We start from the raw sequence: 17,908 nt of genomic DNA on the forward strand, positions 1-17,908 counted from the left end.
AGATGAATTTAATTCTGAAAAGAGATAAAAAATTGGTTATAAAAGTCTTGCTACACCTGTATAAATGTCAGTAGGAAGCTTCAGAAAGACTGCTCTATAAGATGTTGGTTTCTCATCCCTTACCATGCCCTGTACATCATTCAGATTCTTTAACCACGGAATTGGCCCACTATTATTATTTAAGCTAGCCACATTTAAGAATACAAGATCCTATAAATCAATCTCTTTCCCCTCCAACACCAGGGGTTTGCCCAGATATCAGAACCACCATTCTTTTGGATTTATCTGCCGAACTATGTCTTCTGGCACCAAATCATTTAAACTACTCAAGACAGAATTGCAGTATTTTCCTGTGGAAAGGGTGCTAAGTTAGGAGTCAGCAGAGAAGGAAATTTAAGGCATGTGACCATAGATGGGTCAGTCTTTCTAGTCTTCAAATTTCTTCATCTAAGGTCCCCTTTAGATTAACACTGTAATTCTAAGTCTTCAGGTTGGATGGAGCCTGTCTAAAGGCAGAAGCTTCGAGTTATCCCCACACCTTGAAATGGGCAACTGGCATCTCAGATGTGTGAGAGTCAGATGGTGGGTACAGGCATAGCTGACTGCAGCTGGAAGGGCCCCTCTTTTGATACCCCATGGTGTGTTCTTAGATGGGAGATGGGTATTGGCTGAGTCACTAGATTTAAAGCCCCAGTGGCTGTTAGTAAAGCTACTCCCTCTTCCATCCCTAAAGAGTTTATAACTAGGATTTTCTTTTACATTCTCATCTCCATCCCTCTCAAGCACTTGAAGCTCAAACTTGACAATCAACACTTCTTAGGGAACTCCATTACTTCTATGGTGAGCAGGACTGTTCTAAGTATAATATATGTCAACCCATCTTTAGACAATAAGATATAATTAACTTAACCCTAAACCACAGAACATCTACCTATCTTTTTAACATTTCTTATTGCTATTCCTGCCCATATACATGAATCTATTTACTCAGAATCAAATGATCTAGTACTTTTTTTTTTAAATGATGCTTTGGGCTATTTCAGTTAACTGCCAAGCAAAACCCACCTTATGGGAGAAGGCAGGTAAACAATTTGGCAGATTGGCAATCTTAGTCAAAACCAAGTAGTCAAAATATGTCCAAACCTCTCAGAGGTTCATTCTACACTCTGCTCACGCAGGATGTTAACTATTAATTTCTAAATAAGCTTCTTTCAAAGTGTATTGACACTCATTAGTTTGAAAGATGCCTCTATTTGGCCATTTGCAAATGGATGGGATTACAAAGAGCCTTATTAGCACACTGATTCCATAACCCCATCTAACTGGCAATGTGTAAAATTACTTGCTGTCAGGTCACCGAGCACTGGCAGAGTTCGTCCTGGTAGCTCATGCTATTACACAGAGTTATACGATGACCTACTAAATATGTAAATACTACCAGATGCACTTTGTCCCAAACGCAATGACTGCCCATCTGGAGAAGTGAAGCATATTATTCAAACTTGGTTTCTTTAAAGGAAGGAGTCTAAGTAGCATAATTCCAAAATAAATTTTCTTTAGAAACAAATTGTGGATAATTACCTAAACCTACATGAAAAACAGAACTTTTCCAGTTCATATCATAATTAGAGTATCATAAGTGATATTTAACTGTCATATGATATTTAACTCTCCATATAACTCTGTGTAACTTTCTCTCTTCTCCAATCAAGATGTCTGATACAAATTCACAAAAACCCAAATGGAAACCTGTTCTTTCTGTTGGATCAACTATCAGTGATATTTCCAGATTACTTTATTTTTGCTCAATTAGAATATCATTCTTACAGATACATTGGAATTTAAGGTGAATCTGGATTTTTAAATTGTGTTGCCATTAAACATGTTTCCTCTAAAGTTTTTAAACCAAAACCATCAGTATTCAGAGACTTAGGGTTTAACTTTGTTTCATGATTTCTTAATTCTAAGAAAGAAGTTTCAATCAGTAATAGTCTAAATTTAAATGTACTTCATATTTATTTCATCTCATTCCCTTCCTCAGTGGACATTTTAAGTAGTTGAGTGATTAAGTCGTTGAGGAGAAATTCCTTATTGTAGAAAGAGAGAAGGAAGTAGGGCCAGCTCTGCCATGTAATGCTGAAACAGGAGGTGGTAGAGGAGGGGCCCAGAAGGTGAGAATCGACTTATATTCAGCACACCAGTAATTTGCAGCTCTTTCTAGGGTTTTACTTCAAGAAATGCTTCTGTATTGGATTTTTTAAAACTTGGGGATAGGTCTGGTACTTTACCACAAATAATTTAAATTAGTACCATTCATATTCTTTAATTTCACCTTTCGGTCTCCTATTTATACTTGATGGTTCATACTCACACAGTTTGACTTCAGAGAACACCATGTCCCACAGATGCTTCAATGCTGAAGCTCCTGGAACTGTGAGGCCGAGAGAGACGGCATGGCCAAGTTTGAGCAACCAGTCTCTGGAATTTTGTTAGAGGTCTTCAGGAAACTGCCTGTACTGAAAGAGAACTTAAATCTTTTAAATGTGGAAGTGTTTACATGACCACAGCTTCAGAATGTGTATTTTCTCACTGATCCTAGCATTTCAAATAAATAATAATGGTAGAATTGGAGTCCTGCATTATCTCTATGATAAAGAAAATTTCAAATGAGAAAGAAAAAGCAGCCTTACAATTCAGACATCCTTTTTCTGGACATAAGAATCTGAGATAATTTTTGTCTTACTAAATATGGATCGCAAAACATTAGTTTTTCAGCTTTCATTTATCAGTCATGATATGTACAAGAAAAACATTTACAGAAACACACATACACAAAAGCAACAAAAAATAAAAATGCCTTTAAACCACTCTGTCAAGATGAACAAAACTATGCGGAATAAGAAACATCATCAATAAAAATTAAAACTAACACTGAATATCAATACTTACACAACAAAGTGGACTGTTAGCAAAACAAAGCTAACATATGGTCACAAAGAAAGACAAAGGCATCAACCATCAAAATAGTGTTTTGTCTCAATACCTCCTCCTCCATGTTTTGGCCTTGGGAAATCACCAAGTCCTAACGCACCTGGCTTATTATTTTCTCCCCTACTCACTCCCTCATGCTTCCATTCTTTTCACACTGGGGTACCAGTGTAAGAGGCTCCTGGAGGTGGCCAACCGTGCCGCAGCTCCCAAGGCAGCAGTGGCTGTGCTCCGAGGAATGTAGAGCTTCTGGGAAATCTGGTGCTCAGGAGACAAGATCAAAGAGAGCTGGTCCATGGCTTCATGACTCTTGTCTTTGAACACTGTAATAGCACGGCTACTAGAGAAATCGTTCTTCAAGCTCTCTGAAGAGTCCTCCACTGAAAAAGAAAGAACATACAAGTTTTTTCAAGGGGTTCTCACACTCATTGCCTTCTCTTTCCCATTCTAGATGTTTCCTAATGTGTGTGACAATCATTTTCTATAGAGGCTGACATCCACTGTTATAATTAGAGAGGATAAGACTCAGAAACCAGTCAATAAATAGAAAGAAATGAAAAAGGGGAACTGAGTAGAAATAAATCCTTGTCAGAATGGGGGTGGGGAGAGGGAAAAATGTACTTATGAACAGGGAAGGGAAAATTTCTTTCTAGGATGTCATAAAAATAAATTGGATATAATTCTAATTCCAGAGTCCTTAAGCTCCCCTATTTACAGCAGTAAGCACAATGGCGTCCCAGAGGTGTTTTCTATTGCCAAAATGGTTTCAGTTTGAGTGAAAAATGTACTTATGAACAGGGAAGGGAAAATTTCTTTCTAGGATGTCATAAAAATAAATTGGATATAATTCTAATTCCAGAGTCCTTAAGCTCCCCTATTTACAGCAGTAAGCACAATGGCGTCCCAGAGGTGTTTTCTATTGCCAAAATGGTTTCAGTTTGAGTCTATATCAGTGTAAAAACAAAACTGACCAAGATGTTTGTAAGAAGTTCCAAAAACCAGTTATCAGACATAAAATAAATTCCTTAGAATTAGTGCCAAAAATTCCAAATAGCCAAGGAAGGGAATACATATACTCTAGACCACGGTGACCAAAGTGACTGGTCTGTGAACTCTTTATTACCTACCTACAATGAGAGGAGCTTTTGCAAGCATCTAAGCAAACACAGTGCTTTTTTCAAGAAAATTCTGCTTTAGTTTAAAAAAAAAAAAAAAAAGCCAGGTGAGCTAAATAATGTGCTAATGTGTTGCCCATCTAAGCAAAGACTTCACAGACTGGTGTGAATATGATTACATTTTGAAAAGTACTGCTCTAGACCTCAAAAAAATCTAGAGAAAACACCAGCATAATCCAGTACATTATTCATCTTTACATTTTTAGCAACTAACATAGCAGCAGGTGGTATATGTTCTATGCATTTGTGATGAATTATATTCAAGGAGAATTTGACAGGTATTCCAAAAGGTAAAACTCTGATCAAAAGTTATAATTAATGCCCACTAGAGAGGAAAATTGCTGGTGAGTTCTAATAAAATAAGTGGTTTTACACAATTTTGGTGAGCTCAGGTTTTAAAAGGTACAAATATATGAAAACAGGGACACATGATCAAAGAATTTAAAAGAGTAGCAAAACTTCTGCTTCCAGTTATGACATTAACTCAACAGTGATTGAAAAAAATCTCTCCTGCTTTAAATAACTGGAGAGCTGGACAAAATGTATGAAGCGGTAGCAGATTCATATACTGAACAATAAGCATGCAAGACAGTGATCCCTAAGAGAAAGGAAACAAAGTGAGCTCTACAAGGGCCTTCGCTCCTGCTGAAATAGTTTCTAGGCTTCAGTACAAGAACAGAGAATCAAAACTGAGCCTGGAGATCTTACTGGGTTGAAAAGACTGAGCTTGGAATTCAAGAAGGCCAAGGTGGGGGCACCTGGGTGGCTCAGTGGGTTAAAGCCTCTGTCTTCGGCTCAGTGGTTAAAGCATCTGCCTTCGGCTCGGGTTATGATCTCAGGGTCCTGGGATCGAGCCTCACTTTGGGCTCTCTGCTCAGTGGGGAGCCTTCTTCCCTTCCTCTCTCTCTGCCTACTTGTGATCTCTGTCAAGTGAATAAATAAAATCTTAAAAAAAAAAAAAAAAAAAGGCCAAGGTTCTGGAATTTGTGGGAGGAAGGTACCAGAGAAGAGGCAGCTAGAAATCTACGTAGATAAGAACACATGTAGTAATCTCTGAGATCAGCCATAGCAACTTCTTTCTAGATATGTCTCCTCAGGCAAGGGAAACAAAAGCAAAAATAAACTATTGGGACTTCAAAATAAAAAGCTCCTGCACAGCAAAGGTATAAGCAACAAAACTAAAAGGCAACCTATGGAATGGGAGATGATATTTGCAAATGACATCTCTGATAAAGGGTTAGTATCCAAAATATAAAAAGAACTTATACAACTCAGCATCCAAAAAACAGATAATCTAAATGGGAAGGGGTGTTTGGGTAACTCAGTCTTTAAGCATCTACCTTCTGCTCAGGTCCTGGGATTGAACCCCGCATCAGGATCCCTGCTTAGTGGGAAGCCTGCTTCTCCCTTTCCTACTCCCCCTGCTTGTGTTCCCTCTCTCACTGTCTGTCAAATAAATCTTTTTAAAAAAATGGGCAGAAGACATGAATAGACATTTTCCAAAGAAGACATACAGATGACACATGAAAAGATGCTCATTATCACTGAACATCAAGGAAATGTAAATCAAAACTATAATGCTTGGGGCGCCTGGGTGGTTCAGGGGGTTAAAGCCCCTGCCTTCAGCTCAGGTCATGATCCCAGGGTCCTGGGATCGAGTCCCGCATCGGGCTCCCTGCTCATGGGGAGCTTGCTTCCCTCCCTCTCTCTGTCTGCCTCTCTGTCTACTTGTGATCTCTGTCAAATAAACAAAATCTTAAAGAAAAAAATTACAATGCAATATCATCTTGCACCTGTCAAAATGACTAAAATCAACAATATACAAACAACAGGTGTTGTTAAGAATGTGGAGAAAGGGGAACCCTCTTGCACTATTGGTGGGAATGCAAACTGAGGCAGCCACTCCAGAGAACTGTATGGCAGTTCTTCAAAAGTTAAAAATAGAACTACTCTATGATCCAACAATTATAGTACTAAATATTTACCCAAAGAATACAAAAATACAAACTCAAAAGGATACATGCACCCTGATGTTTATAATAGCATTATCAACAATAACCAAATTATGGAAACAGCCCAAGTGTCCATGGACTGATGAAAAGATAAAGAGGCGGAACATATATACAATGCACTACTACTCAGCCATAAAAAAGAATGAAAGCTTGCCATTTGTGATGACATAGAGCTTGAGAGAATTATGCAAAGTAAAATAAGTCTGTAGGAGAAAGACATACAGCATACGATTCACTCCTATATGAAGTTTGAGAATTAAAACAAATGAGCTGGGAGAGAAAAGAGAGATGCAAACCAAGAAATAGACTTTTAACTATAGAGAACAAACTGATGGTAACCAGAGGGGAGATGGGTGGGGGGATGTGATGGAAATTAAGGAGTATACTTGTGATGAGCAATGGGTGAGGTATGGAAGTGCTGAATCACTGAATTGTACACCTGAAACTAGTATTATACTGTATATTAACTATACTGGAATTTAATAAAAACTTGGAAAAAAAAAAAAAGAACTGGTTACCAAAAGTGGGGGGAGGGGCTGTAGGGGGTGGGGTTTAAGGAAGTGGGGGGTGGGGATTAAGGAAGCACTTGTGGTGATGAGGACTGGGTGATGTACAGAATTGTTGAACCACTATACTGTACACCTGAAACTAATATTACAGTGCATGAAAAAAATCCCAATAAACATTTTAGGTTTTGTGCAAATTTATGTTGATTCTACAATTCATATGGAAAATGACCTAAAATAGCCAAAACAATTTGAAAAAGAACAAAATTGTACAATTTCAAGATATAAATCCCCACTAATCAAGGCAGTGGTATAAAGCCCCATAAACCACTAAAACACAATAGGAAGTCCAGAAATAGACCCTCACATATACAGCCTACTGACTTCTGACAAAGATATCTAGGTAGTTTATTATTTTTTTTAAGATTTTTATATCTAGGCAGTTTAAAAAAGGCTTTTAACAAATTGTGCTAGATCAACTGAATATTAAATGTAATCAAAATAAACACTGATCCTTACATCACACCATTATATTAACACAAACCGTAACTCAAAAATCAACAAATTGGATCACAGACCTAATTTTAACAACTAAAACTACAAGACTTTTCATAAGAAAATGAACAAATCAGTTATTTGGGTTAAGAAAGATTTCTAAACAGGACACAAAAATACAAACTTCATATTAAGAAAAAAATCCATCAGACTTCACCAAAATGACAACTTTTGCTCTTTCAAATATGCTGTTAAGGAAGTCACATGCTTGAGAATATTTGTGATATATGTATCACATACATATAGCTGTATATATCTGACAAAGCTTTTGTGTCCAGAATAAAGAATAAAAAGATTATAATCCAATAAAAATGAGCAAATATTTGAACATGTAATTCACTAAAGAAGATCTACAGATTGCATATAAGCACATAAAAAGATGGTCAACATCACTGGCAAACAAGGAAATATAAATTAAAACCACAGTAAGATACCACTGCACACACACCAGAATAGCAAGATTTTAAAAGATCGATAGATAGCATCAGTGACAATAAAAGGAGATGGAGCAATCAGATTTCATGTATTATTGGTGTGAATAAAAAATGGAAGAGCCACTTTGGAAAACTTTTTGGCAGTTCTTAAAATGTTAATCATGCAGTGATCACATGACTCAACAATTTTACTCCTTGGTATGTACTGAATATGTCTACACAAAGAGCTGTGTGTGAATGTTCACAGCAGTTTTATTCATAATGGCCCAAATCTGTTCATCTGATGAACAGATGTCCATACAACTGGATACCACTCAGCAAAAAGAACAAACTTTTGAAACTAGCAACAACATAAATCAATCTCTAAAACGTCATGCTCAGGAAAAAAGATCATACTTAAAAACTGTGTAATGCAGGACTCTCTTCTTATGAAATTCCAGAAAAGAAAAAAGGAACATGCTGGGAACCAGGAAGCAAGGGAAGAGAATGACCGCAGAGGGATCAAATAACTGGTGGCGTTGTTCTATGTCACGACTGTGGTGGTTATAAGACTGTACACAAGTGTCAAAACTCACAGAATACTTAAAAACTGGCAAGTTCTATTGTTTGTAAAACAGACTTCCCCCAACCAAACTGCTTTTTAAAAAAAGAGAGAGAGAGAGAGAAGTAGCAAAACAGAAGGGAACAACAGAACCCAGTAAGGACGTGAGACAAATGCTAAAGTCAGCAATTTTTCAAGTTAGGTTCCGAAGAAGATAAATGAAGGTTTTCAGCAAGATGACACACCACTGTATTTGTCAATTACGTGTAAAGCTACCTGAAGCAGAATTTTTTTCTGCAGAATCAAGTGCCATGGGAATTGCACTGAGGGTTGCCGCGGAGAGCTGGATTGGCGTTGCCTGAGTCTGAACACTGCTGGGCTCGGGCTGGCTCCCTTTTACTGACTGCTGCGACTGGATCAGAGAGATGTAGAACTCCTCCAATTTGGGCAATGTGGAAGAATCTGAAGAATTCTCTATGTTTGGCTGCTGCAGTATGAGAAAAGTTGGGCAAAAGCATGAAAAGCAGTTGTTAGTATAACAGAAGAATTAACCCTGTTTCAGTTCCTTAGTTGTATAGACAAGACATACTTTTTTCACATAGAATACCATTACTCACTTTCAAGAACCTAGTTCCTCTCTTAAAAAAAAAAAAAAAAAACCAAGTCCTTTTCTAACTTAATGGCCATCAACTTAATTCGAGAAGCATTTACTGGACCTACATTACGAGCAAACACGGTGCTGAAAGCTGCCGCACAGAGCTGCAGCAGGGTGGCGGGAAACGTGAGCAAAGACAGCACACTGGCCGGCACACTGCTAGGTTCCCTACACATGCTTCCTCATTTCAACCTCGGGACGACCGACCGCTCTAACTCCGGGGTTCTGTCGTCCTCGCTAGAGGCCCTTTCACTTAACAGAACACTTTTCACAAGAGGCGAAGTTATCCAGTGTCAACCAGCAGGTGACAAAGCAGAGATGGTAACTCAGCCCAGTCAATGTTCTCACCATCTCCCAGTAAGACAGGATACCTGTCCCTAAGTTCACAGCCCTCAGATGGGAAAACAGTGTGGGTCCTGCAGCCAGCCATGAACGGAGGCGTTCCCGCATTCCGCAGTGTGAACACACTAGAACATAAAGTAGTTAAAGGAAGGCTCCTTAAAAGAGACAAAATGGAGTATTAAGAACCAGGATTTTAGAGAAAAAGATGAACGTCCCATATGGAGACGAAACTGGACTTAACTGAATGGAATATCAAATTTTAACCATGAGATCCGATATCCTACCATACAGTCATTGCTAAAGCAGATACGATCTACGGTAATTTAGCATTTATCTTCTGTGATGGTAACTGGCATTAATATGACTAAAGCCAGCCCTACCCCACCTATAAAGGCTGAGAGTCTAGGATTTGCCCTGAGTGAAATGAACCAGTAATTACACAAACAGAAAAGGTAGCTTTGTCTGTTCTTCAGGATCCTATATAGTAGACATTTCATATCAGTTGCCATTTCTTTTTTGTTCCACAACAACAACAACAAAAACCCCTGCTCATTTTCAAACATGGCTGGCATGAATGTGGTTATACAATTATACAATATATAAAGAGCTATGTGTGTAGCCTTTTTTGACAGCAAGAGTGAAATTCACATTCCAGATAGCTATATTAGCCACACAATATGCTACTTCAGGAAATTAAAGATCCAGATTCAAATTGTTACTTGGCTTATACAATTCATGTGTGCTTTAGTTACCCTGTAAATTTATTCTCAGAATGAGGCTAAGCATTAGTGAGTTTTTTTGTTTTTAATTTTATTTATTTGACAGATCACAAGTAGGCAGATAGGCAGGCAGAGGGAGGGGAAAGCAGGCTCTCCACTGAGCAGAGAGCCCAATCCAGGGCTCGATCCCAGGACCCTGAGATCATGACCTGAGCCAAAGGCGGAGGCTTAACCCACTGAGCCACCCAGGCGCCCCATTGGTGAGTTCTTTAAATAAAGCTCCAAAGGTATGTAGATGAATATTAATACAATAAACTTTCAGAGCTGGAAAGATCACTACCTAAATTGGTCTTTGCAGATGGACAAACAGGCTCCAAAAATGTACCTTGTGCCCACCTAGTAAATTTTAGCCTGCGGTGAGGCTAAGCCATAGACTGCAGACCAACCAGACCAAGTGTTTTTTACACATCAGTAGTTTAACAAAAATTTAAATCAGAAACAAATTTTTAAGGCTATATCCTTTTTTCCTTGTAAGTATGACTTTGAAGAAAGATGCATTTTTAAAATGCATTCTGATAGCGTATTCTGAAAACAAACAAACAAACACAGGTGAATGCTTTCAAAATTTGTAAAGACACTCTGAAAGCAAATGCCTGCAAATCAACTTGAGCACTTATTTGACAATCAAGGTTCTTTCTCAAAGAGTGTTTTCCAGCCTTGCTACCCAAAGCCGGGTTTGCCAACCAGCAGCACCACCTGGGGCTTGCCAGACATGCAGAACCTAGGTCCACATCTCAAATTTGCTCAGTCAGATCCTGCAGCTTCACAAGATTCTTAGGGGATGTGTAGGCACATTGTACTTTGAGAAGCATTGTTCTACCAGCTTTAGTTCTCTGTAGTTATCAATGACTGCCTCCATCATAGTTATCTGAAAATTCACCTCATGGAACTAGAGGTAAATGACAGATTTTCAAGAAACATGTTTAACATACATAATCAAAAGCACAGCCTCAAACCACAATAACATACAACTTCACACCCATTAGGTTGGCTATGATTTTAAAAAACAAAAAATAGAATAACAAGTACTGGCAAAGATGTAGATAAATTGGGACAATCTTTTTTTTTTTTAATAATTTATTTATCTATTTGACAGAAAGAAATCACAAGTAGGCAGAGAGGCAGGCAGAGAGAGGAAGGAAGCAGGCTCCCCACTGAGCAGAGAGCCCAATGCGGGGCTCGATCCCAGGACCCTGAGATCATGACCTGAGCCGAAGGCAGAGGCTTTAACCCACTGAGCCACCCAGGTGCCCCAAATTGGGACAATCTTATATGGCTGGTGGGAATGTCTGTTTAGGAAAGTCTGGCAATTCCTCAAAACATTAAATAAAGAGTTACCATATGATCCAGCAATTCCACTCCTAGGTATATACCCTCGTAAAATTTAAAACACTTCTACATAAAAACATGTACATGAATGTCACAGCAGCATTATTCATAATAGCAAAAAACAAAACAACTCAAATGTCCATCAACTGATGAATGGATAAACAAATTGTGGTCTATCCATACAATGGATTATTCAGCCATGAAAAGAAATAAAGTACTGATACATGGTCAACCTTGAGATTATGATGTTAGGAAGCCAGACACAAAAGGTCACAGACTGTACTGATCCTAATTACATGAAATGTTGCAAATCAATGGAGAGAGATAGTAGATGAGTGGTTATCTGGAAGATATGGCGTAGGGTGTCAGCTAACAGATGCAGGGTTTCTTTGGGGGGATAATGAAAACATTTTACAACTGCTTGTGGGATGAATATACAATAAGCGAATGGACTAGTGAATATACTAAAGCCATTAAACTGTATAATTTAGATGGGTAACTATATGGAATATAAATTACACATTATAAAGCTGAGGACTCAGGGGATGGAGTCTGAGCCCCATCAAGGGTTTTCAGCTGAGATCCCCAAAAGATCCCCCATCAGGAGTAACAGCCACATCTAAGGAGTAAGGACAAAAGTGAAATATAGCAGTCCTAACAAAGTCTAAAGCCAAACCTCAGTGTGTGTGTTATAGCTACCTGCCAGCCACAGGACATCTCAATCAGCCTCGGAGGAAGGGAACTCACCCAGAACCTCTCTAATTTTTTTATCCATTATGTCCAATATTCAATTTTAAAAAAATCATAAGGAATGCTTCCCACTTTCTCCACCCTCTGCCCCCTGCCAAAAACAGGATGGGGAGACAGGGGGGAGAAAACATACCCAAAATTGATTTGGATATTGGCATTATCTAGAAAAAAACTTTAAAATAACTACAATTAGCATGATCAAGAATGTAGAGGAAGTGACATAAAAAATTGATGAAAATATGGAGAATTAAAACAGAGAATCCAAATTTAAAAAAAAAGAATCAAATTGGCATTATAGAACTGAAAGGAAAAAGGTTTGAAGTAAGAATTCAATGTGTAGGTTTAGCAGCAGAATGGATCCGCAGATGAGAGGACCAGTATTCCAGAAGAATCAATAGAAAAATCTCCAAACTGAGAAAAAAGAAAAGAGAAGAAAAGATAAAAGAATGTAAACATGAGAAAAGAGCCCAAGAGGCATGTGGGACTCAGCCAAAGTGCTAACACACGGATAACTGGAAAGCCAGTAGGAGGGCGATAATGAGGGAAAAGCACTATTTTATAAAACTTTATAAAACTGATGAAGGGCATCAATCTTCTTATTCAATAAGCTCAGTGAAACACAAGTAGAGTAAACCCAATGGAAATTATATCTAGATATATCAGTATCAAAGAGCAAAAGACAGAAAAATCTTAAAAGAAGCCAGAGAAAAAAGACATCACTATCAACAGAGCAATGATACCTGACAGCTGACAATTCAACAGAAGCCAGAACATAATGGAAGGACAACTTCAAAGGCTGAGAAAAAAAAGTAACACCCGAAAATTCAATACTCAGGGAAAATATCCATCAAAAACAAAGATTAAATTTGGAAACCTGGGAAATTAAACAACATATTCCTGAACAGCCAATGGGTCAAAACAGAAATCAAAGAGAAGCTAGAAAATATCCTGAGACAAATGAAAACAGCATACCAAAATTAATGGTGATGAGGAAACAGAAGGCTGGCTGAGGACAAAGCAAAAGGCTGGCACCCTACAACCTCCCCCACCCGACCCCTGGGTGGGACATATTATGACATTCTTTAGGAATCTCCCACCCATCTTAATGTTAATATTTTGCTACAGGGCAAAACAACCTTGGCAATGGCAAGGCCTCTGGTATCAGGTATCTTGGTATGTTGTAGGTCCTCTTTAGCATATGAAAGTTCTTTGAAGCCTCCCTTTTCCTTACTTCCCCCACCCCCATGGTACATAACCTACCATCTCTCACAACCCTAGGGCAGCAGCTCTTCCTGCCCACAGGTCCTGTCCCGTGCTTTAATAAACCACCATTTTGCACCAAAGATGTCTCCAAGAATTCTTCCTTGGTCATCAGCTCCGGACCTCACCCCACTGAACCGAACTTATATTCTAGAACTTCATCAATGGGATACAGCAAAATGAGAACTAAGTGGAATTTTTTTTTAAGACTTTATTTCTTTGGGGGGGCAGGGAGCATAAAAGGGGGAAGGGCCAGATAGAGCTGAGCAGGAAGCCCAGTGCAAGGCCCAATCCCAGGACCCCAGGATCACAACCTGAGCCAAAGGTAGATGAAGAAGAATGTTTATAGCAGTAAATACTGACATAAAGAAAAAGAAGAAGAAGAAGAAGAATCACAAACAACTTTATACCTTAAGGAATTAAAAAAAGAACTAAGGCTAAAGTTAGCAGAAGGCGTGAAATAACAGAAATTAGAGTAAAAAATAAGTGAAATACACCAAAAAAAATCACTGAAAATAAGAGCTAGTTTTTTTGAAGCTATAAAAAAATTTATAAATCCTTAGCTAGACTAGGAGAATACTCATATTATCAACAAACAAAATTAGTTCATTAAATGAACTACTTGAAAAGGAAATTAAGGAGTGCCTGGCTGGCTCAGCTGGCTGAGCATGTTGCCTCAAGATCTCGGAGGGTGTGAGTTCAAGCCCCACACTGGGTGTAGAGATTACTTGGAAAGGAAATTAAGAAAAAAATAACATTCACAATAATACCAAAAAGAATAGGAGGTGAAAATTATGTAACACTGATGGAAGAAGCCATAAATAAATGGGAATACAGTCCATACTCACAGATTGGAAGAATTAATATTATTAAAATTTCCATACTACCTAAAGTGATCTACAGGTTCAAAGCAATTCCTATCAAAATGTCAATGGCATTTTCCACAAAAACAGAAAAACAATACTAACATTCATATGAAACCACAAAGGACCCCAAATAGCCAAAATAGTCTTAAGGGTTGGGAGAAGGAGGAATCACCCTTCCTGATTTCAAAATATACTACAAAATTCCAGTAATAAAAACATTATGGGACTAGCACAAAGTAGACATAGGCCAAAAGAATAAAATCGAGAGCCCCGAAATAAAAACACACATATTCAGTCAACCAATCTTTGGTAATGATGCCAAGGCTACACAACGGGGAGAGTGTTGTGGAAAAATAATCAGACCTGTGAGAGACCAACTGACACTCTGAGAAGGAGGAGAACTCATATTTATTTTACGCCAGTGGACCCAAATGAGATCGTGCTCCAAGTTCTGGGCCGAGGTCAACAGGATTATAGGGCTTTTATAGGGCACTGCAGGCAGTCAGGTTCCAAGGGCTATGCTGACTCCTGGTAGGCAGGTTTAAAACAAGGGAACAGGGCTGCTTTAGGCGGGAACAGTAAAGCAGGGAGCCTGTGGCTGGAAGCCTGTTCACAGAAGCAGAAGCCGCTGGTTATCTCTTGCTCCCAGTAGGGCTTCTGGTTATCTCTAGCTTATTGTTAGTAACTTCCATCCCCTGGGGATGCTTGGCCTGGGCCTGCTCTGGGTAATTTTCCTCTTCAAAAGGACAGTGTCTTCACTACATGTTGCTGGGAAAACTGGACATCCACAGACAAATGAATGAAACTGGACCTTTATCTTACAGTACGCACAAACACTAACTCAAAATGGATTAAAGATTAAACATAAGACCCGAAACTATAAATCTCCTGGAAGAAAACACAGGACGGATGCTTTAGGACACTGGTTTTGGTAATCACTTATTGGATATGAAACCAAAAACATAAGCAACAAAAACAAAAATAAATAAGTGGGACTAGATGAAACTAAAAATCTCAGCATGGCAAAAGAAACAACACAATCACGAATGACCACGTATTATATGACATTTATATGAAATGCCCCAAAGAGGCAAATCTATAGAGACAGAAAGCAGACTAGTAGCTGCCTCAGGCTATGGGAGGATGGGAAAGGGGTGTGACTGCTAATGGGTACTGGGTTTTTTTGATGGGTTGAGGTGTTACCCTAAAACTAAATCTGTGCTGTTAAGGACTCTGTTTCTGGAACAGAGTATCCTATATAATATAAAATACTTTATCAATGCTCTCATACAAAATAACCATATTTTGAAGGAAGTATATCATTCAGAAAACTCCTCTTCCACAAATCTGCTTTTCAACAAGTCTCCCAGTCTTGAGCCCTTTATTTTCAATGTGACACATGAAAATATAAAAGTGCAGAGGCCTGGTGGCCAGATTTCATGATGCTCATAATATATTTAAAAAAACAGAAAACAAATATATTTTGTTTCATGATTAGTGCTTTCTACTACAGGAACATAAAAGAAAAAAATTATTATTTTTATTTTTGGCTAAATTATATAAAAATAACCGTTTTCTACATCTCTTACATAGAGATTTTATCAATCTTTCAATTCTAAGCTTGGGATTTTCTTCTGAAGAGATAAATAAATTAAGTTGACTGAAATTAATTTTAAAATCAACCTACACGTTGTGTATATGTATTCTACCAAATGCTAGAGTGGGATCATTAACCAGAATTTTACTCTCTAAAAATGAAAGCACTTCCTCATGAGAATCTGTCAGTAACATTCATTAGACATTTACCTTTTGAATCCTGGTTGCGCCAGTATTTTTTTCCTGAGCATCTAATGCCTCTTGTTTTTGAACTTCTCCTTTCATTCCATTCACAAGGCCTGAAGGCTGCCATGAATCATCCCATGTATCTTTGGGTCCAGAAAAGCACCAATCCTATGGAGAAAAAATTGCAAACACAAACCAAGGCATAGTGCCACGTGATCCAGACAGAGAAGAACATGGGCAAGGTAAAGGCGAGGAGGCAAAGTTGATTAAACGAGAAAATATGTGTATTAAGTTCCTGTATCAGTGAGGCTTCCCCACCCTCCCTTGTTTTATTGGTCCATATCTGATATCTTGAATTCCTTGGAACACACAGATGTCATAAAAATAAATACAACTGTGGTTTGTAGTATTTTCTTCAATACTATTTTCATGGCCAGATGACTTTAAATGATCATCTAGTATTTAAATGGCATAAATAATAAGGAGCAATTTAAGTATAGCTATTTCCTCTAAGAAACAGTGGGAAGTAAGTTATATTTTAAATATATTTTAGGGCCAATATTAGCTACTATTCTCAATGCAGAGTCCCAGAGATATTACAATGCTAATACAATAAAAATAAAATTAGTTGAAAACAGCATTTTTATAGATCCCAAGGCCTAAGATTCCAGTGATAAAACAAAAGTTATAATGGTTAAAAGGTTAGATGGGATAATAAGTCCATGATTTATTCTTCCCTGTTTCAACTTGTCCTCCTCCCTATCACTACCATCTTTGGGGAAAAAAAATGAATACTTCTGAATTATCATTTGATATATCCTTTTGCATTCCAGAGTGTATAGATTTCTTGAAGAAATTTACATTTCCATTTTTAAGTAATGATCTGTTGTTTCCCAGGGATCTAACCTTTTGCGGCATTTCTTTACATGATGGGTATGGTTTCTTTCCACCAAGGCTTGAGGCAAATAAGTGGGAGGCAGCATCGTCCCCTTTCTCCATTTTAGCCTGCAAAGGTAACCAATTTTCATCCCAAACATCATCACCGATAGTCACTGATTCCAGGCATGGCATTCCAGTGGGAATCTCATCCTAGAATGTATCAGAAGACAAAGAAAACTTTTAACTTACAGTTGCTATATATTTTAAAATTTAGTTTTGCGATTTTTTTTCTGGATTCTAGGTAAAGATGGCAGTTTGAATACATAATTGATTACCCTCTCTCTCCTGAAACATCACCAAAATATTCAGATTTTAGATATAAACTCACTGTTAGACCAGAAGAAAACACAACATACATTCTGGATATAGAAAAGAAGGTAAGTGATAACCTAAGAAGTCTGAGAAAGTAGAATCCTGAGCTTATAGCAGGAAAAACTGAGACGCAACCTGAATTTATACCAAAATGGCAAATGCTCAGAAATTGCTACTACAAGGTTTTTGGAAATGAGAATGTAAAGTGGGAACAAAAAGAAAAGCACTGATAAAAAGTCTGTGTCAGAAGCAATTAAATCTCCAGATACCCCACCCTATTCCATATACAAAGGAAGCCACACCTCTTTTTCATGCTGGAAAGCCAGAGGGTCTTCTGGAGGGTAAAAGGGAGGGTGGAGCAAGCATAAACACAGGGGAATTCAGCAACGGTTTTTATACCAAATATCAAGACCCCTAGGTCTGTTTTCAATAGCAGGACAGAAATAAAAGTAAAGAATGCATGAACCTGAAGAGAGATCCATAGGAATGATCCAATCTGAACAGAAAGAGAAAAAACTGGGAAAACAAAAGCAAAAACAGAGCCTTGGGGACATAGAGGACAATACCAAAGGTTTAACATTTGCTTCATGGTAGTACCAGAAGGAGAAAAGAAAGAGTACAGTACAGAAAAAGTATTCGAAGCAGTGTCTGAAAATGGCACAAATTTGATGAAAGACATAAAC

The 17,908-nt window shown here is 38.1% G+C and overlaps 1 protein-coding gene across 1 annotated transcript in view; it reads right to left on the reverse strand.

The window, feature by feature from the left end:
- Positions 1-2,765: 2,765 nt before the first annotated feature.
- Positions 2,766-17,908, reverse strand: part of TDRD5 (tudor domain containing 5) — an 89,821-nt gene continuing 74,678 nt past the window's right edge. The window contains 5 exon segments of the mRNA XM_082704087.1: positions 2,766-3,140; positions 3,142-3,368; positions 8,488-8,698; positions 15,999-16,142; positions 16,881-17,063. Of these exon segments, the coding sequence (XP_082560213.1) occupies positions 3,012-3,140; positions 3,142-3,368; positions 8,488-8,698; positions 15,999-16,142; positions 16,881-17,063 (894 nt within the window). The 3' untranslated portion in view covers positions 2,766-3,011.

The sequence above is a fragment of the Mustela nivalis genome, assembly GCF_964662115.1.
Source record: "Mustela nivalis genome assembly, chromosome: 16".
Classification (NCBI taxonomy): domain Eukaryota; kingdom Metazoa; phylum Chordata; class Mammalia; order Carnivora; family Mustelidae; genus Mustela; species Mustela nivalis.